This window comes from Manis javanica, chromosome 10 (assembly GCF_040802235.1).
Source record: "Manis javanica isolate MJ-LG chromosome 10, MJ_LKY, whole genome shotgun sequence".
Classification (NCBI taxonomy): Eukaryota; Metazoa; Chordata; class Mammalia; order Pholidota; family Manidae; genus Manis; species Manis javanica.
Window position 1 is genome coordinate 39,764,226 of NC_133165.1, and position 22,132 is coordinate 39,786,357.

The 22,132-nt window shown below is 46.0% G+C and overlaps 2 protein-coding genes across 5 annotated transcripts in view; both read left to right on the plus strand.

Annotated features, from left to right (window-relative positions):
* The window catches only part of AUTS2 (activator of transcription and developmental regulator AUTS2), a 1,201,476-nt gene that overhangs the window by 1,055,947 nt on the left and 123,397 nt on the right, over positions 1-22,132 (plus strand). The gene's annotated exons all lie outside the window — the stretch shown is intronic.
* LOC140843685 (uncharacterized) overlaps positions 19,344-22,132 on the plus strand; it is a 45,842-nt gene continuing 43,053 nt past the window's right edge. The window contains exons 1-2 of the mRNA XM_073214136.1: positions 19,344-19,464; positions 19,708-19,818. Coding sequence (XP_073070237.1) covers positions 19,344-19,464; positions 19,708-19,818 — 232 coding nt within the window. The remainder of the gene's footprint in view (positions 19,465-19,707; positions 19,819-22,132) is intronic.

Genomic DNA, 22,132 nt, shown 5'->3' on the forward strand with positions numbered 1-22,132 from the left:
TAAATGTCAGTTCCCCAATGACACATTTCAAGAGCCCAGTAGCCACATGGACAGCACAGATAGAGAACACTTTTATCATCACAGAGAATTCTGGTAGACAGCAGTGTTCTAGAATCTCAGAACATGGCCTATGAAGGGTCAGAGAGTTAATAAGGAAGGACATCCTGAGGGATCTGACTAAATTTTGTCATCTCATTAAATCTGAGAGGTTAAATCTGACCCTCCCTCCTCAGTTTGCCTGCAATGTCTTCCCACTCATTGTTCAGCCTTTCTCCGCCTTCACATCCCTCGAGCCTGCACGTGCCCAGCAGCGCTCAAAGTGCTCAGTCTTCAGAAGCAGGAGCTGTTGGACCTGCGCTGGCCAGTACACGCGTGGCTACTGAGCACTTGAAATGTGACTGGTCAGACCTGAGATGAATTGTAGGTGTGAAATAAATGCACATTTTTATACTTTTAGTACAAAAAATTCAGAATGTAAACTACACGTGGGGACATCTTGGCTTTGCAGAAGGTACTCCAGTGACTTACCGCTGTATGGAGAAGGGTGGCCTTCAGTCTAGCTGGAAGGCTGGTTAAGCCTCTCAGCTTTGTCTCTGATCTGAATGTCAGCCACCCGGGCCATCCAAGCCATGAGGGTGGCCTTTGAGCACTGGCAGGGATGCCCTGTGCCTCAGTGTTCCAGTACTGCTGTGCCCCAGCTCTTCCCTGAAGTCAGGAAAGGAAGGGATGTTCACTGAAGATCAGCCAAGGGATCCACTCCCCACCCTGGGTCATCACCACTCTCTCCTTTTATCAAGGTAGATCCCAGCCTAGCACATACTGGAATGGCATTAGCTTGTCTTCAACAATTGAATTATCTTTGATAGAGCATACTTTAATGTTTATACCTTGGGTTTATTGATAATTTTAAAAACTAATATGAGATAACTAGCATGTGCTGTGAAAAGCATTCGTTCCTGAAGCTGTGGACCACTTGTGGAGGCATTACATAATACTCAGGATGGCATTTGTCTGTCCAGGAGAACTGTGGGGAATGCAAGTTACATGAACCATTCTTTCCCTTTTGCCCCATCTTCTAGAAGCACCAGAATTAAATTCAGTGCTTGATCATATTGATGTCATTAGCCCCCATGGTTATATTTTTGCTTTCTCTGCATTAATTGGATGTTTGATTTTCTATTTCATTTTAAATAATTTTATTGTCTGTATCTGTTTAGCTTTACTTAAATTATTTTCTGAAATAAGTGAAGTATGAACAAATGAATACAAAATATTCATTCTCTGCTCCTCATACTTGGTATTTCCTGTTTTAAGGTACTCCCTGTGCAAGCTGCACTTCCTGGTGCTGGGCATCAATGTCAGGAGGGCCCAGGGACCTCCCAGAAACCTCAGTTCCCATTCATACTCTCCCAAGTGTCCAGCATACCACTGGGCATCTGCTTACTTGAGTGATGTAAAGGCAGAGAAATACTGCACTATGAGTGGGAAGACATCACAGAACAAACTTAGGAAGGAGGGTCACCTCTTAAATTTAGTGAGATCACAAAAGGCAGCACTGCCCCCTCAGGGTATAGAAATAGGAGAGAATTTGAATAATTATCATCATTATCATCACCACATTCATTAAACCCCATCTCCCATGGCACTGTGTAAGTCCCTACACGTTATTTCTCTGCCAGCAAGAGAGAATTTTGTCCAGCAGGGAGATTAAGCCTGAGCTCCCCTCTGCTCACCACCTTCCTTCCAAGGCTATTCTTGACACTCCACTTCAAAGTTAGCAGCTTGGTTTACTACTGAAGTTCTGCACATTACCTCCTATGTTCTTAGGACATAGATCTCTGCGGCCCTTGACTGATAAGCATCTTTCACATCTCAGGACCCTAAACTTTCCCCTTACAGCACTAACCGCAGTGGCAACTGAAGACATCAATGCATGAGATCAAGCCTCTTTTCTACTGCCTCCTGTGAGGCTCGGGAGTCATCTCTGTCTTCTGCACCCGTATATATCTGGACCCACCATTGCATGCTACATATAATAAATGTTTAGTACATATTTATTCCAATAAATTGAAGGAATGAAGGAATGAGCATCCAAATTGACTTTAGATTTATTTCCTGACTTACAGCTGTTGGAGTTGCTGTCTCCTCCATGAATCCAGCATCTTGGGATTCACATACTTGCCAGTTACAGCTCTGCCACGAAGGGACATCACTACACAGAGCACTTATCACTAGCATTCACATGGTTCTTGCTTAGCTACAGGCTTGTGAATGTTCTTTCCCTGTCAACTTTTATTGCGATTTGACCTACAATACTGTAAACCTCTTGAGGATAAGATCTGAGTCATACTTTTGTGTATTTCCAGTGCTTTGTATCAAACACTCATGAAGCATTTATTGACGGAACCAGTGAGATGGTGGAGACGTGCCGAGTGGTCATGTCCCTCTACACAGATATTTGACACCTGGTGCTCATAGGTCATGAGCAAACAACAGAAATAGACCATGTACAGGCAGAGCTACAGAGAGGTTGGTAACTGTGGCCATATCCAAATATGAGAAAAATAGTTTAAGTGACACTTTTAGATTAATCTGGGATTGGGTAGGTCATTGTTCCAACTCAAAAATCATCTGGAGATTTCATCTAGAAAGCTTTTTTAAAAGTACTGATTACTGGATCCCACCACAGAAGAAAGTAATCCCTGGCTAGGTACCAGGCAATGAAATACATTTTTCAGTACTTTAAAAGTTTTTAATGTGCAAACATGGTTGAGAACTACTGACCTAGTCTTTAGGTATGAATCACTACCGGCTCATTTTCCCATTCCTGCCAACATTCACAGTTTGCTCTAGTTTGTTAACTGTTCTTGTTCGGAGAGAGCAGAGTTAGAATTTATGGTATGGGATTGGCTCCAGCTCCTATCACTTCCCCATCCCTTTCTAAATACAGTGTCCAGCCTAAGTGTCTAGGCTTAGCAGGCATCCTACATGGCAATGGAAAAAAAGGATGCTTTGATCTCAGATTTGCTTATTCATTCATTAGACATTTATTTAGTATCTATTGTATACTCAGTGTTGTACAGTCAAAGCTGGGTTAAAAGTGGTCAGAACATCAGGAGAGCTCGACCAAAGGGAACTGACTTCTCCCTCACGTCATCGGAAGAGGCTTCATGGAGGAGATGATAGACACTCTTTCCCCATCCTTTGCATGGCTGATAAAAGAAGAGCATATGCACAGGTGCACAGGGTGAGAGAGGGTACCACAATGGTCTAACTACATGTGGTTATTGTGGCTTAAGCACAGGGATGGGGACAACACTGGGGGTTTGAAGGGGCTCTCCCTTAGGGAGCCTGCAGAAGCAGGCGAGGACCAGGTCACAGACAGCTGCGTGTATTCCATGCTGGGGCATATTTACCATGAGGCTATTGAAGCTGATGCTGTGGGACTCCTCCCTGCCACAGGCTCCTCCTGAGCCCTGCCTGGGCCCTAGCAGTGTCTTTCCGTGGCCATGTGGTGGGTTTTGTTGTTTTTTGTTCCTTTTTTTAAATTTGTAAAGCATATTCAAGGTAGATTTTTATAATTATCTTGCATTAAGTTGAGCCCCCTCAAATTATAGAAGTTTGGAGCCTCACAAAACCTGGGTCTCAAGCTTAAGGATCTTAGCTTTCCTGACACTAACAGGAGTTAGTGAAGGGGGAGTGCCATGAGTTCTAACTGAGATTATAACCTATCACCCAAACCAGGGCACTTCGAGAATGAAATAGTATACTATTAATAATTCTACCCCCCAAAATAAATCCAATAACCAGAACTTTCCTGGGCAAAAAGGAGGGTGTGAAAACTCTCCTTTTTTATTCTGTTTGGTCAGTAATCTTGAGAAGCCATTAGAGGAGGTGAAATTGGAGCAGGGAGACCAAGTTAGGTTCTGTGACATCCCAATGAGATGACCAAGGTCTGAGCTAAGACCTCAGAGGGAAGGCAGAGGCAGGACGTGTGATCTTCAGGATGGGGAGCAGGGATGAAGGAGAAGGAAGGGTCTGGGGACAATTCCTGAGCGGGGCAGCTGGGTCCATGGTGGTATCTTCCATGGTGTGTGACTGAGGGGCACACAGGAAGTGGGCGCAGGTGTTGGGGGGGAGGTGGTGATTCTGTTTGGATGCAAGGAAGGAAGCACCTGCTGGGGCAGGCTGCAAAGGGTGAGTTTTGCTGAGTGCTGAGCTCTGGGGGCAGCTTCAAATGTGTCGTGAGGCAGTCGGGTTTGCTGGGCTTCCACAGACATCACTCCACCGCCGTTTGAGAAGGAGTGTCTCCAGTGCAGAGCAGAGGTTGGGCGACAGTATGGATAGGTCAGTGCAAATCACCCCCTTTTAAAACACAGCTGAAAAGCCTGCCTTGCTCTCATCCAAGCAGAACACACCCTGTGGGCCTTACTGCCCCTCAGCCTTCTGAGCAGAGGCCAGCACCTCTAACAGTCATGGTAGCTGGGGGCTCCTGGGGCCACTGCACGCTCCTAACTGTCTGAGCTGACCCTGGGTTTACTTGAGGTTAATTTTCATCACTATCAATTACTCTGTCGATTCCAAGTCTACTAAGGGTTCTTTTGTTTGTTTGTGTTTTAAGCTGTAGGTCTATATTTTGGACAAAAAATTGTCCTCTTAACTCCTGATCTCATACTTAAATAATGTTCTCACGTTCTCCCTGATATAGTTGCTTATTGGGTTTGTTTAATGAAATATGGATTTATACCATAAATATTGGAGTTGCTGTAGTCCATACTTCAATTAATGGATCATTTATATGTCATGCTAACTTTGTAATTACTGAAATGTAGAAATATAGTGGATTGAAATGAGTTTCTGTTCTCTTTTGCATTCCTGCCCCATCCAACCACGTCTGAGCAGCTGGGATTCATGAAGGGGGGAGATATACATGTGGGGTTTTCAAAGAAAAGGGGCAAGGGGACTCAGAAAAGACAGCTTCATCCATTTGTACTGTTAGAGATTGGTATTCCACCATGCTCTCTGGGTTCACTTAAACAGTGTCATACGACTGTCCTCAGAGGGGCGGGAAGCTGGGCTCCAGCAGGAGTGTCTGCTCATCAGTCTGCCAACAGACCTTCATCATCATTTTCGTCTCGGTTGTAAAGCACAAGACTATTTCCCCCTTTGCCAAAGCTCTGTCCTAAAGGGCTCTAAATATACATAAATATAGATTTCTCACTGAGCTCTCCTTCCAGGAATCAAGTAGAAACCCTCACCAGACCTATGAGACAGAAGATGAGTAAATTGTGTTCCCAACCCCTATGAACCAGGGCTGTCACTTTAACTGGCTCCTTCCTCAGACCCAGAGACTGCCCTGAGGATGCTGTAGTGAACTTGCCTCTCTCTGGCTCCCCGTCTCTCTCCCTCCCTCTCTCTGCTGCCTGCTGTTTGCTGACCAGAAAAATCTGGCTGGAGAAGCCCATGCAGTGAGTGAACATCACATACATAATTCTATCAGAATATATCCAAGGGTGGGGAATCATTGTTCTCGGAACTAGCTGAGCTGAAGCCCGAGCAGAAATACTAAAGCCAGTCGTGCCTTTGAGCTGCCTCTAACAGCGCCCTTTGGAGACCCATTTCATACAAAATTTGAAGCCTGTGTTTATTGCCCATTAAAGCAACCTTTATTTTATGGCAAATGTTGCAGTAATTGCCTTTTACGAAGAGCACTTTGTAACACACATGCACAGTTGAAAGAAAACCACTCTGGTATTGTCTATCGGGACTTAATGGCGCAATTAATTTTACTCCATCTGTTCCTGAGACTTTAAAGGAAAATGGATTTTTTTTTTGAGCGCACTTTAATGAAGAAGATAAAGCGGCCCGGCTGGTGTCCCACAGGCTCGGCGCAGTAAGTTCAGATTATTGCTCAGTCTGTCAGAATGGGCTGCTTCCCTCAGCAGCAGCCACAGCCAGCAACCCGCTCTGGCCCCTCGCCGCGCCATTCCTGATGACAAACTGCCAGCCAGCTCCCACAAAAGCACGATTAAAATGTCAGCACAGGATGACGAAGGGGCCAAGAGGGTCCTCGGAGACAAACTGTGTTCAGTATGAGTTAATACTTTACAGCAGGGCTGGGGCCCGGCTTGCTGCTGGCTGCTCGGCCTGCTGGCTCGCCTCAGAAAGAACGCAAGGGCGGGGCGGCCCCTGCGCCTGTCGCCCAGGACCTGTGGGCACGCTGGCGGGGAGGCCAGGGCCTTGCTCTGCAGGAACACGCTCCTGGGGGTCAGATTGGAGGATTCAGAGACCCTCGGGAGTGTCTTGGCCATGGATAGAGTAGGCAAGGAGAGTGGCTCTGCAGCTGGAATGTAGGACGGAGAATGCTGTGCCCTGCTGGCCACAGTGCCACAGGTTCTGTCCCAGATGTTTATGGCACCATTTCAGGGACAACGAAGGTGGCCGTAAAAATGCCCACACTACAGAAATGCACTTCTCACGAAACAGTGGCTGTGCTGACAATAGTCAGCACCCCTTGGTCCCACATCCTGAGCCTCAGCCTTCACACACAGAGCTGGGGTACGGTAAGGGGGTCAGCAGCAATATGTCTTTGAATCAATACTGCTGCTTGACAACATCTTGTAAACTCTGCACCAGTGTTTGCTAACTTGCTTGGAGGGGTGGGGCCTGCTCTGTCTCTTCGGCTTACTTCTCCAGCGTCAGTCGATTTGGTGGTGTCCTTGTGGGAGGGTGACTGGGAGCAACACTGCGATGAGAGGACAAGGAGATTTGCATCTCTGGCCTCCTGTGGAGACCCGATCTGCTGGCCTCGTGGGCAGCAGGTGTGAGTGCCTGCCATTGTCCCTAATGGTTATTACCCGTGATAAGCAGGACAAATGTGAGGTCATCTCTCCTGCTGGCAGGTCATAGGGGCCTGGATTTAGAGCCCCTAAGAGACTAGGAAATTAGTTGGTCAGTCCACAGTGGAGGATGTAACCAGCTCCAGGCTCCAATGATAGTGGGCTGGGAAGGCAGTGGGGGGTGGGGGCTGCTGGGTAAACGTGATTCAAAACATGTAGTCCTACTTGGAAGCAATCAAGAGTATCCATTGTCAGGACGGTGCTGAGGCAGTCACCAGCACAGAGCCCCACCAGAGCACCGGAAGGCAAGAAGGAGGCCCCCGGAAGGGACAGTGGGGCTTGGGTTTCCTCTCGGCCCAAAACCACAGGCCAAGATTTCACCAAAGAGAATCTTGGGAAGCACTGCTGGTTTCTGATTACACCCCTTTGCCATCGCCCACTCACTGGCACCCAGTGGGGGTGGGGGGCCCTACTGTCCTGGGGCTGCTGTGTTCAGGTGTGTCTGCCTCACACTGAGTCCTGTCTGCCTTCGGTTCCGATGCCTCCTGCCCCATCCCATGTCTGGCTTGTTCTCCTCCCCCTCCCTCTGCCCACTCTGGTCCATTCATCACGCTCCCTCTCTCCTAAGAGTGCACTCTAAATCCGATTGCCTTTTTATGTCTCTCTCGGGTTCTTCCTCCTGCCCTGTCCCAGAGCAGCTTTCCTGTGCTTTGAGCATCCCACGGCTCACACCAGTAATAGCATCATAATAGCCATGGTTGGCTTTTACGGAACAAACAGCCTTCTGTGGGCTACCTAGGACCATTTCAGGGTCCTATTGGTGACCCAAAACACGCCTCCTTCAAGGAATGAGCGTCCCCTGCCCCTGCCACCAGCCAGGCTGCACATTCACCCTCTGGATTTGTATAAAAAATTTGAACCACAAATAGCAGAGAAAGCCCTATACCTGGAGATAGAAAAGTCGGTATTGGAGAATGAAAACTCACATGAGGTCAGGACTTCTCATGCATCTCTCCCCCATGGGATGGATGGCAAGAAAACGGCAGTCCAGGGACCTTTGTCAGGGGCGGGCAGTAAAACCTACGCTGTATGGGTGTGCTGAGGGACTTCATGCAGAAGAGAGAGGTATAGAGCAAATTCAGGGTGAGAGTACCTCCAGTCCCTCTGTGGGCAGAGCCCCAGGGACTCCATCACAGCCTGTCTCACTCACCGTCCATTCAGTTGCCGGCTATTGATTGAGTTCCTCTAAATTAGACACAACTAAAGAGACATGGGGACAAATGTAACATCTGATCTTTGATTGGGCCTAGGTCTCAAATTTTTCAAAGATTATTTTAAAGGCTATTTTAGGGACAATGGGGAATTTGAATTGGACTGTATATTAGAAAACATATCAGTTAAAAATTCTGGGTGTAATTGCTACTTATCAGAGAAATGTAAATTAAAACCACATGAGATATTACCTCACACCAGTTAGGATGGCCAACATCCAAAAGAATAGGAACATCCGATATGTTGGCAACAATGCGGAGAAAGGGGAACCCTCCTACACTGTTGGTGAGAATATAAATTAGTTCAACCATTGTAGAAAGCAATATGGAGGTTCCTCATAAAACTAAAAATAGAAATACCATTTGACCCAGCAATTCCACTCCTAGCAGTTTACCCAAAGAAAACAAGATCTCAGATTCAAAAAAACATATATACCCCTATATGTATTGCAGCACTATTTACAATAGCCAAGATACGGAAGCAACCTAAGTGTCCATCAGTAGATGAATGGATAAAGAAGAGGTGGTACATATACACAGTGGAATACTATTCAGCCATAAGAAGAAAACAAATCCTTCCATTTACAACAACATGGATGGAGCTGGAGGGTATTAGGCTCAGTGAAATAAGCCAGGTGGAGAAAGCAAGTGGGAAATGATTTCACTCATTTGTGGAGTGCAACAATGAAGCAAAACTGAAGGAACAAAACAGTAGCAGGCTCACAGGTTCCAAGAAGGGACTAACAGCTACCAAAGGGAAGGGATAGGGGAGGGTGGGTGAGGAGGGAGGGAGAAGGGGATTGAGGGGTGTTATGATTAGCACACATCATGTAGGGGGGCCACAGGAAAGGCAGTATAGTACAGAGAAAACTAGTGACTCTATAACATCTTACTATGCTAATGGACAGTGACAATAATGGGGTATGTGGTGGGGACTTAATAACAGGGGGAAATGTAGTAAGCACAATGTTGTTCATGTGAAACCTTCGTAAGATTGCATATCAATGATACCTTAATAATAATAATAATAACCCATTAGAATAAAAAAATTCTTAGTGTGATAGTGTTCTTATTCTTAGGAAATACTTCCTTACCTTAATTTTAAAATGGCTAACCAAAAAGAAATACACACATATATGTGTACACACAGATTAAAGCAAATGGAGGAAAATGTTAATTATTGAATTGAGGCGAAGGGTGATGGGTGTTTACTATATTCTTTCTATTTTCTTGAAGGTTTGGATTTTTCAAGGTAAAATATATGGGGGAAAATAGTTATGAAGTGTCTGCTATGTGCCAGAATTGTTCTTGCTCTGGACATAACCGTCAATGAACAAAACAGGCCAAAGCTTCCTGCCAGCAGGGGGTCACCTTCTGGAGGTGGGGGAGGGAAGAGAAGCCCACTGCACAAGGAAGACCTGCTGTGGAAGGGGCGGCCGGCCGAGTGGGGAGCTCACAGGCGAAGGGCAAGGTGGTGGAGGTGGGGAGGAGGGAGATGGGAAGAGAATCGTTTCACTTTTGGGTTCTTTCAGAGGACTCTGCCTGAGACATGTTTCAGAATCTTCTGGAAGGATGGTTTGTGTTCGTTCAGACTGACAGGTTTTAGTTTCCCTGCCTAAAATGCCCAAGGACAGAAGGACCTATGCATGTTCTCCGGTGACTCTAGCCCCATGAAGAACCTTAAGAGAAACTTTTGAGGAGTGGGTGATGCTGTGCCATGTGAACAGGAACTGAAACGCACGGTGCCCAGGCACTTCTCAGCAAACTGGTCCAGTGGCACCATCCAGGAAGCAGGCTGGTCCTGCCGTACTGCCTCCGTTTGCATATTTGCCCCTGGAGTGGCTGCAGACGGGGCTGCTCCTGCAGGGTCATGCCAGGGGATTGGCAGCTCCCTGGAGGAAAGCGCGATTCAGCCAAGTAGACATAGGTCTGCTGTGCCCCGCAGGTCCTCAGACACAGACTCCTCAGGAAGAGACCAGATGGTGAGAGATGGCCTAGGCTGGGAGGCAGCACCGTCAAGGCAAGGAGATGAGGCCTCACAAGAGGAGATAGCCTGGCAGAGGGTGAGATGGTAGCTTCCCCTCCTTTCACGAACTCCAGGCAGTGCTGTCAAAGTGTGGACATCACCTAGGAACTTGTTAAAAATGCAAATTCTCAGGCCCTCCCCTAGACATCCAGGATCAGACACTCTGGGAGGGGGGCCCAGTGACCTGCCCTCCAGGTGATGCTGATGGGCTTTGAGAACCACTGCTACAGGCCGTACATTTGTGTTGACTGTCATGAATTTAACCCACGTCCACTAGTGATGTGGTTAATACCAGTGGCCATCTGAGGTGGATGTGGTAGGCATCAGGACACCTGGGTTCAGCCTTCCTCTTCCATTTACCTCTTGGGGGACCTTGGAAAAGCACTGAACTCTTTGGGGCCAGTTTCCTCATCTATAAAATGGAAATAATCATAAATCCCATGTTTTTTTGGGGGGTGGAGGGTAAAATTGATGCCTACAGAAATACTTTGCTAACCTACAGTGTCTCATACATAAGGTGGTATCGTTTTTTTCAATTTGCAGAAAGTTCAAAAAAAATGATAGCCTATAATTTTTGAGCACCTGCCATTTTCCAGACAGCAGTAAGTGATTGCTCTGTATTGTGTCAGGTGGCTTCTCTTACTATCCAGATTTTATGCAAGAGAAAGCTGAGGCTTAGCGTTTGAATAACTTGGCAGAACAGGAATCTAAGTCCAACCTGCTTGATTCCATAGTGGCTTTGAAGTTTCCCTGGGAGTCTGTGTCCCTAGCAATCTTGCTTTGTGCAGGGTCTCAACCCTGGCTGGACCATCACCTGCAGAGCTTCCAAAAGTCCTGATCTTCTAAAGTCCAGTGGTTTAATGTGGGCCTTGGCCAAATGTATCCTTAAAAGTGCCCAGACATTTGTAATATGCAGATAAAGTTCAAAACCACTGAGCACTGCATACATACCACCACCCTTACTTCTCAGAATAGTTGCTGGAGAACCAGAGAGATAGAAGATCTAAATAAATGATACAGAGCTTTAGCAAACTATGGACACTCAATAAATGCTTATAAGATTTGTGAATTGAATTAAATATTTTGAAAGTAGCATTCCCTGAAATTTTTGTAATTCAGATAATAGCTGTTCGTTTTAGATAAGTTAAAGAATATGGGAAATGGGGAGGATATAGTGTTATTCTTAATTCCGGAACTCCTCCTTGTGAAGCCTTAGGAGGCAGGAAGAGGTAGGCATTGTTCTCCCCACATTTAGAGGGAAAGAAGCAGACCCCAGGGAGGCTAAGTGATTTCCCTAAGTAGGAATATTTTGGGGGTTGGTTTACATAGATGGTGGGCAGGGGGATAATAATGCAAATTTTGTACTTTGAGCTTTTGGATAGAAATGCAGATTCTGAAGCCATTGTGTTGTATCTAGTGATAACGACAAAGGAGCAAATTCAGGCTCTTTGTTAACTCACTGGCAGACCGAGTGCTTCCAAGTGCAATTTCCCTCCTTCCTTTCTTTAGAAATTACCTTAAACTGAAAAGTGAGTCTGGCCCAGGTTGGCATGCAGGCATTTTCCATTCCTAAGGGGAAGAACGAGAAGCAGCTATGATGCTTGTAACCCACATTCTTTTTCCAAGGGTCTGTGCAATTCAAGGCAAAGGCAGGGAAGTCTCAAGAGTTTTTGTGTGTTGCTTTCCTGGATGAAGGGTTTGGGGGAGCCACCTTGAGAATGTCCAGAGAGCCAGGCTTCCATTACCAAGATTCTCCATCTTCCTCCCAAACCCCAAGCAAAGATGAGCCGTCATTACCTTCGTGGTAGGAAACAAAGCAATCCTCCCAATCTTGCCCAAGCCACGGAGTCTGCAGCCTTTGTGTGCATGCCATCATAAAACCATTTTCCCATGGCTTCCCGAACAGTAAACCCCTGCCCAGGTACTGGGGAGTGGAGCTTTCCATTTTTAATGGACTGCAGCTGAAGCAAGTTCAAAAGTGCTAGGACTATAAACTTCAGAACAACTTAGCAGACGCCACACACCATGGCAGAATGATTCAAGAGGCCAAACTCTGCCTCATCAAGTCAGAGAATTTTCTGCAAATGAACTTTTCAAGAATTATGCCACTGTTGGCATTACAGTATTACACACATGCCTGTTCCCGATCACTCACTGGAACTTATTTTGTAGTTAACCTCCATAAAGGACTGTGCAAGCGAGCGCAGGCCTGTCACACACACATTATTTAGAAGCCCTTATTATTATTTTATTGCCGGTCCTTGACAGCTGAGGAAAAGCCAAGCGCTTTAATCTTTTTTTCCCTTTAGTTTACAGTGTAAGAGCTGCATGTAAGATGGATTTGATTAATATGTAACAGAGATGCAATTCTCTGTAAAATGTGCTGTACTTTAGCACCCTGGAAAACAAACTGCATCACAATGGCTTAAATCTCAGTCCATTGTATTATATAGACATCATAAATAATAGAGAGCAGGCAGATATTGCTGCAGGCTTCATCTGCATAACACATCTGAGCTCTCTATAATGTGTTCAACTTGTCACTTTTAGTACAGAAGAGAGGCAATAAAGCTAACAGCTGACTAACACACATCAGCCCTACTTCTACTTCCAGGGGGGTGAATGCTCATTAAGCCATCTTAGCCCTGACTTTTAAAATCCATAACTCTTACAAATGTAAAAAAGTTGCCACAAAAGATTAAGCGCATAATATATGTCAAAGTATAATTTTTCATGCATCTCCCCCAACCACTGCTCCCCGCCGCCACTGCCACCACCACACCAGAGTTCTTGTGTCTTTTATGGTCCTCTCACTAGAGGAAAGGAAATAAAAAATCTGTTTTTCAGATCACACCAAAAGAAATATCATCTTCTTGGATAAGGAACTGCATAATTGCTTTTGAGTTTGGAGCAAATGAGCTGACCCCAGAAGAATTTAAACCTTTTTTTCCTTTCCAAGACCAGCTTGAAGAGAAATATGGAATCGATCATCCCCAGGTGGACTCTGCATGCAGGCCATTAGGCCAATCTTAGCAGCCCTAATTATGGCCTTACGTTTACTTGCCTCAGTTTCCCTATTGGAAACAGGAAGGGGAGGGGAAGAAACTCTGCCACTGGGTTTCCGGTGGGGCTTCAATGCTAAGTGAAGTAGTGTTGGTGTGATTGCATTCAGCAGAGGTTTCAGAATTTCCCTGGTGCTCTTCTGATTGGTTTTCTTGTGTTTTAGAGGCAAAACTTGAAAACATCATAATGTATGTTCTCTTTGGTAATGATGAATGAGCCTTTCTAGATGGATTAAGGCTGTCAAGGAAAAAAGAAATTAAAAAGATGTTTATACTCTAACTTGGAATAGATTTAATCTCCTGGGATGCGTTTTCGTGGCTAAGGGGGTATTGTGGTCCCATTCCCCAGGAGGTGTGATGTAAATAGTACATGGATAAAATTTCTCACGACATTCATTTCTTTAGAAAAATATTTTAAAACATTTTTCTTGGTTCTTGTAAGAAAAATAAATGGTTGATGGTGGCCTGGATGGTAGGAAGACAGGTTAGGATAAAACAGGAAATTTTTCCTAGCAGTTGTAATTCTCTCAAGGGAAAAAGTTAGAGCCCCAACACTTGAATCATTGAGAGTGAGCTGAACCAACCTCTAGAAAATAAACACACAGCACACAGGAAAAAAAAAAAAAAAATCTTTACATAAGGTGGGGGACCGACATGCTTGCCTAATGGAAATTGGAAGTGGACAGAGAAATCCCAAGATGCACCAGAGTGAAACATTGCTTCTCTGATTAATACAGAAGTGTGTGTGCATGCATGCGTGTGTGTGTGTGTGTGTGTGTGTGTGTGTGTGTGTGTGTGTGTGTAGACAGACAGACCAATTGAGACTGAGAGGCTTTCACTGATACCAGTGGTGGCTGTGGGTGGGGATTGAAAGAAGGCTTGATTCCCTTGGATAGAAGTGTGGGCCTCAAACAGTAAAACACTTTTCCACAGCCACAATGACAGTTTGTTTTTGTAGAAAGTCATCCTTAAACTTTGATGTGGGCTGCAGCACTGCTACCTTGAAATTTTGTAGAGGCCATGAGGCAGGCCCACAAGCTCAGCCCCCATGGCTGGGGCCCGAGTTGTTTTCATTTCCTGCCCATACCCTGCAGGAGCTTCCTGTCTGGCCTCTCAGCCTTCTGGGTTCCTCTCCTCCCCCTTCCATGGGGCAGCACATGGCTCCCAGGCCTACCACCCAGTCACCCTATCCATGATTGACTTCTCTGTCCCCCTCGTGTCATTTCTGTCCCACCTTCCTTTGGTCCTGGCTGCAGCCCCACTAATCCACATTAGGTGCTTCCAGCATAGCTCTCGCATCTCCATTCAGGCCACTGCCCTGCCTCAGAATGCTCTGTTTTCCACGTGGATTAAAGTCCAATCCCAACTTTCAAGATGCAACATGAATCCCACCATCTGAAGAAGACTTACTAGACCCCTGCTTGAAATGCATCTCTCCCATAAATGTTTCAAGAGTTCATTAATAAATATAAATATGAGCTTTCCGGCCAGATAATTGAATTAATCCTACTCTTCCACTCAGAGTGTGCTGTGTCCTGAATCTATATAAAGCTCTCTCCCACTCCCGGACTTTAGCCTAGTGTGCTGGATATGTAACTTTGTCGATTAGGTTGAGTTACTCTGAGTGTGTTCAGCTCACGTATGTGGTAATGTGCTATAAATCTTGGCTCTGTTTCTTTCACTCCACACTGCATTTTTAATATCCATGCTGCTGGATGCACATATAGCTTGTTGCTTCTCAGTGCTGCCAAGAATTCTAAAGAACAAATTCCCCTAGTAAAGGATCTCTAGGGTTGCCTTCAGTAGCTCCCCCAGATGAATACTACCACCATAACCATCTTTAGAACGTGTCCATTTATGGAACTCTGCAGTAATTTCTCTGAGATATAGCCCAAGAGATATTACTGGGTCATAAAGCATATACAAAATTAATTTCAGTAAATATTGAAGAGTGCTTTTTAGAATTATTGTGACTCTTATCATCCACCTGCAAAATGTGAGTGTTCTCATCTCCAGATGTCCTCGCCAATACTTGATGTTATCCACCTTTCTAGTTTTTGCCATTTGACATGTAAAGTGTGGTGAGTTGACCATTTTTCTGAGTTTCTGACTTGTTCTTTTGCAGTTTTTTGTATCTTCTTCTCATCTGTATCTATTAAACCTGTAGTACCCTTTATTAAAATATCCTTAAATTTTTTTCTGTAGTGAAATAGACATATTTGTTTGGTGTTTCACATTCTGGGAGATCTGGCTTAAGAAGTCTTTCTCTGTCCCTAGTCCACAGATGTCACTCTAAATTTTCTTTTATGAGCTTTATAGTTTTATTTTTCACTTGTAGGTCTTTAATTCATCCTATAAAACTTTGTGCCATTCACCAGAGTTTATCTTGAATTTATCTCCGTCTGTGGCCTCTATCAGATTTGAGTTCTTGGGAGCAAAACTGTGTTATGTGGCCCATTGAAACCTCCACCTGGCTGGCCTGCTTGCCTGTGTCCATACTGATGGCAGTGCTTCCCTCCACGCTCATTGGAAGAGGTGCCACTCCTCTGGCCAGACCCCAGTCAGTGCATATCCGCCCCATCTTCCCTCCATAGGATTTCCCCTCTCTCCCTAAGCTCTGTCTCCCACTAACTGAAAAAGTCATGTCCCCACCACCCCTATATCTTCCCCTCTGGCCCTGTCTCTTTGCCCATCTCTGGTCCGTTCCCTGTGGCTGGCCTGGGGCAGTCCTGTGCTGGCCCTGACCTGTCCCCCCCAGGGTTGTCAGTGACCTCCACTTGCCTGGTCCAACAGACGGTTTCCTGCACTCATCAGACCTCCCTGAAGGGCATTCAAAATTTTACAACTACCCTTCTGATTTTTCTTTTTTTTTTGGCTTGTGACATTCTTCTCTCCTTGTCTTCAACTCCCAGATCTCAGATCTCCTTTGCTGACATTTGCCCTCCAAATTATCCAAGATTTTATCCTCACTTACCCTGAGAGGTCTTACTCATACCCATGGTTCTCACGGCCACTTTCGGGATGATGATGGTACTTTATCCTGGATGTCTCCCTCAAGCTTCAGATCCGCCTGTCCTACAGCCCGCAAGATGTCTCTCCACCATCACCACCAGTGTGCCGCCAACACCAAAGATTAAAAGTATGCCCAGGTGAACTTGTCTTCCCCTCAGTCTGTGTGTCCTCTGCTGATTCTCTCTGGTTTTTAAATGGCACCACCAGTATGCTAAAATGGGATCCTGGGAAGTTTTCTAGACTGCCTTTGAAATCCAAGGAAGTAATTTTATTATCAAGTAATAATTGAATTTATCATCTCTGATCGCTCACTTTCCCCAGTCCTGCTCAAACTGGTCCCTGCTCCTGAGTTCTCATACTCTAATTCAGCCAAATACCAAAGCAGAAACCAACAAATCTTCCCCAGACTCTTCTTTTACCAAATGCTATGTATTTTACCTCTCACAATATTGGCCAGTCAGTCCCTTCCCTTCTATGACTATATAGACCCTCTGCTGTAACTTCCTCACTGGTCTCCCTGTGTTTGCTGTCTTCTAGTTCAGTGGTTCTCAAATTTAAGTGTGCCTCAGAATCATCTGGAGAGCTTATTAAAGCGCAGATCACTGGGGAGCACCCGAGTTTCTGGGTCAGTAACTCCAGAGGACAGCCTCGGAGTCCGCCTTCCTAACCAGTCCCCAGGTGATGCTGAAGCAGCTGGTCCGGGCGGCTGGATATGAGAACCACTTTGAGAACCACTGCTTCAGTTCATCACTCATCCATCCACTGGCTTGCTCTGCAATCAGTTACTGAACACCAGCGCCAGGCATTGGTCCAAGTGCTGGAATTCATCAGTGGACAGAACAAAGTCACTCATGGGAAAGGTCGGGGGGAGGCAGACAGTGAATAAAGTAATGTATAATATGATGGCAGGAGTGGTAGATGCTAAGAAAACAACTGATGAGGCGTAGTTGGGGAAAGCTTTCTGTGTACACCTGAAGGAGAGAGTTTCAAACAGAGGGAAATGAAGATTCTTTTAGTCAATCATCCTGAAACACTGTCCTGATTATATCACCCCCCCTTACAGAATAAAGGGTAGCCATGTCTGTCATTCTAGGTGCTTTGGGAACTGTCTACTACTCACCCTTCCCCTCATCCACTTCACAGCCAGGCCAACCTGACTTCTCTCAAGTCCCTCTGCTGCCTTCCCCTTGTCCCACCCAGGCAGCTACTGTGTCCTTCTCCTCTGCACCCCCACACCAGTGCCCCTCCCTTCACTTTCCACAGGTCCAGACCCTGTAACTTCTTCAAGATTTACTTCAATTGCTGCCACCTCCATTTAACTTTCCCCAGTTCTTCCATTTAACTCTACCATCTTCCTCCTCATTCCAGGGACATTTCCAAAAGGTGTCATGTCACCTTATGACAAACCTCCCTCATCTATGTTCCTCACCTGACTCGATCCTATATTCCAGGGAGGGTGCAGTAGACATGGTTGAGTGAAGGGCAAAAAGTATTTTTCTTGCCCACTGACCTCTCCGAGAGGTTGGTGTTGTGTTTCCTAAATGCTCCTGGCTTTAGTAAAAACTAAAGTCAAGGCCATGACTGAAAATGGAGTGAACTGCCTCTGGGTCTGTTTGTCCCAGCCTCCTCTGTGTGCCATTCCCAAGGTAACCGAGTTGGAAGGAGTAGCATTATCCTCATCTTCCTTCCTTCAGGCTTAGAAGCATTCTTCACCCAAAGGGAGATTAATTCACTTCTTTTATATTCTATTCAAATCAAGCTTTCCTGTGAATCACCCCTACCTGCCAAAACCAGTCCTCCTCATCTCCCCTCATTCTTCGGTGGCTGGGTGTGAAAAGGAGCACGCCTAAAACTCTGCAGAGCCACCAGGTCCCGCCAGGTCCCTGTCTTGCCCCTTTCCCTCCAAACAGCGTGGACCTGGTATGACAGCAGTTCAAGTGGGAAGTGTCAGGGGGCGAGGCAGATCCACCCGGAAGCTGCACCAGCCACTGAACTCTCCGCACACTGCCAGATGGTCTGGTGCAGCAACAGCCTTTCGGAATTATTAACTCTCCCTCCAGAGGGCCAGCTTCATTCAGGAACCGTTTCACATTTTCCAGCTAAGTGTGTTTTTTTCCCAAAGTGTTTGCTGGCCGCTCTGTTCTGAGTCGACCGTGGGGCCTGCTCATGAAGGCAAGAGAGGTGTCTCTTGCTCCCTCCACCTTTCTTTGCCTTTGGCTTCTGACAGTGCAGCTTTTAATCTAGAAATTATGGTAACTCATATGTGCATTTTGAGAGTATATCATTGCTGCATTTAATTAACGGTTATTAGCGTTAGCGTAGTGTGCTGTATTCTATGTCACAAATCATCAAGTCTCCCAGAGCAGTTATAGCAATTAAGAACTCCATCACACCTTCTGTATAGTCATTTGGTACTTTTCCAGGTCTTTTCAAAACTGGAAATTACTAATCAAATCATTTCTGCTCTGTGCCTCAGTGTCGTTTATTCCATTCCTAATGATGTGCGACTTTTTTTTCTTTGGCCGTTAACAGAGGCATCCTTGCGTCTAACCCATTTCACACCACTGTCATGCTTTAGCGAGGCGATAATGAACTTGCAGAAGGAAATGCAGGCTTTGGTTCTCTTTTCAGAGTGGTGTCTTTCCTCTCCTGCTGTTGGGTGATTGAATTTTGAAACTGTAAAATGCATCGACAGACCTACAAACCTGACTTGCCAGAGCCACAGCCATCACAGTTTAGCTTCAATTCAGAGCGCAGTGCGACTCCTGCCCGATCAATTTGTCATCCCTCTAAATGGAAACTAATTACTTCCCAGGGAAAGATTGCAGGCAAATACCAGCCTTTGTATCAGCAGCCCTCAGCAGTGAGGTGAAGGCCAAGGCCACAGGGTTTCACCAGAGCCATTTCCCTCTCTGCCTAAATAATGTCAGGAAGAATTTTTATTATTTAGAGCAGCAGTGAGCTTGCCATCCTATCACTAAGGTCAACCCTCAAGAGTGCATCTGACTTAATAGGTTACCTGGATGGTCTTGAGTCAAATGTCAGAGGCCATTCAACTGCCAGGTATCAGGAAAAACACCCTGGCAGGCTTTTGATGGTGTTTAGATGGGAATGAGCCATCCTTGCTGGCAGCATGGCCCACCACCTCCAGCCCCCAAGGGGATTCCCCTTCCCCATGCCCAAGAACACTGCCCCCAGCATGCCTGAATCGCTGCCATCCACGCGGCATCAAACACACCATACTGCCGACAGCTGTAGGCAGGACTGACTTGGATGCAGTGCCAGGAGATCTCGGCTGTGCAAGGCTGCTGCTTGAGGCCCGCATTAGTGTGGGGCCTGGCGCAGGGTGGACGGTCTGGGGCTAGGCCAGGGCTCAAAGGCTGTGAGCAATCTGACCAGAGGAGGCCTTGCCACGTCCCCACTTTTGCCCATTTCCGATACTGTCTGCTCAGGCCGGGTTGAGCTGTCAGGCTGACTGAGTGCTGTGGGACCCATAGCGGATGCCACCACCTCTGTGCCTCCACTGAGCAACAAGGTCTTTAGCCTGGCCCTCGCCCTGCCCATTCTTGGACAGTCTCCCAGCAGAAGTCGGACAAGACCCAAGACAGGTTTGTTCAGTTCAGCAGCTGGTTGGAACCACTGGACTTGGGTTCTTGTTGGAGAACATGTTCAAACCCCACTGATCTTATGTCGAGGAGCTCAAACCCAATCCCTGCCCAATCCAAAGCTTGCTTCTACTTCAGGGCAGAGAGCACTCTGCCCACCCACTCCCCATGGCAGGGAAGCAGTGAGAACTGGGTGCTCTGTAGGTGACGGGAGCTGGAACGTGCCGCTGACCTTCTCCAGGCCTTGGTTTGCTTCTGTCTGCAACCACCACATGTGCTTGGACAAGATGACCTCCAAAGGCCGTTCCAGCCCTCCATGCTTACATTTGCCTTGGAATATAAGAGAAGCCCAGAAAAATAGTTACCCGAGCTTGGCCAGCTCTGCTTTTAAGTGAGAAGTAGTGATGGCTCCTTGAAAACGGTGCTGCCTTTATATTGCCTCCTCTGTTACTCTGCACAAACTTCAGACAAAGCTTCTTGGGTCACACCTTGTCTCTTCTGCTTCTCTGGGACTTGCGCGCCAATAAGCAGATGGTGACTACTAAGTAGGAGAGGCCAATTTTCTTTTGTATACCTATCTCCTAGCCCCTCGCCCACCTGCCCATATGCTGCCTGCCTATATATACACCCTCTCTCTCCCCGTCTAGTCCCTGATGTTAACAGACTAGGGAATCAGGCAACACTGTGCCACATACCTTTGGAATGCATACATTGGAATGGAACACTGGCCTTTTGGAACCCAGACAATCCTGTGTGCCCCAGCTACAGACAGTATTGTGGAGAAAATCAGGATTTGAGAATCTATTGTACTTACTAGTTTCATCATGATTAAAGCTGCTGACCTACCAACAGCAGCCATTCAGGAAATGTTACCCTATGGCCTGAGGTGTCAGGGGACTATGAAGGCCGAATGATGATTTCATATGTATTGAGCATTGGTTAACCTGGGCAAGTATTTACCCTTTCTTTGTCTCCGTTTCTCATTTATAATATGGGAATAATGATAGTACCTACCCCTTCTTCCAAGGCTCTGGTGAGAATTAAAACACATAGAGAACCTAGAATAGTTCCACTTTGTCCTAAGCTCAGGATGAATGTGAGTTGCTGGTACAGTCAGTGTCACTATGAGTCATCCCGCTAAACTACCAAACATGGTGGGGTGTCCTGCCTTCCATGACACCACCAGCATAGTAGAATGTTTAGTTGTAGAAACATGATACACAAACTAGGAAATCATAAAAAAAAGAAATAGAGGGAATTTTTGGAAAGAATCAATAGTAACATTATGCTAAAATGAGCTTATTAAAATAATCCCACTGAATGAAGGTTTAGAAAACCTCTTTAAGGCAAATAGAGAATGTCCATCTGTTTTGAAATCAGGGAGGTACTTTTTCCTGTTGGCCTAAAATCTCTAGTTATGTATATGTCAACCTCAGTTTACAAAAAGAAACAAACATGTCAAGGTGAGATTAATAAAAATGTTGGTTCCATAGAAGCATAGGTGGTGTCCTGTGAGGTCTCGGAGCCCAGCCAGTGCAGCTTTTAATGTCAGAATGCCCCACATGGAGCTTTTGTGACTCATCGAAGATTTTCTGTGTGTCAGATTTCCCATGGCTGAACAATATGCCTCAATCATATGGCTCCTGGGTTCTTACCATGTTCATAATCAGGAGCTTCTCAGGCACAAGTAACAGAACTAAAATAGCTCGAACAAAAGGGGAGTTATTATTCCCCAAGAGTGCTGGTTAATTCAGCGGGTAAATGTACTGGGGCCCAGGACAGGCCACCGTTCTTGCCTTTCTCGCCATGGTTTCAAGGTTTCACAGCAGTTATCAGTCACCATTTCCTTACAGACAGGAGGCCAGGTGGGTATTTTTCCTCATGTATACATATCTCTTTTCATCAGGAAGAAATTGTTTTACAGAAGCCCCACAGCAAACTTCCCCTTAGGTCTCACAGGCTGGAACTGCGCCCATTCCTGTTCCTAAAACCATCACTGGGAAAGGCTATGGGATTTGCAGGGTTGATCTGATGCCTCTGTAATGGGGGAAGGCTACCTGCCCAGGACCTAAACTGCAGGTTCAGTGAACTCAAAGGCTCTTAATTGGAGCGACCAACAGGGTCTGTCTGCTGATCATTGATTCTGGCCAGTTACTTTGGAGATTTGGAACGAGCAAATGGTTTAACCTCTGTGAACTGGTTAGTAGCAGATCTACGATGAGTACCTCTGCCCTCTTACTCTCATCCCCACTCGAGTTTCTTCCTGGTATTATTTTCCATTTCAAATGCTTAACATCAAACATATAGCAATTGCACA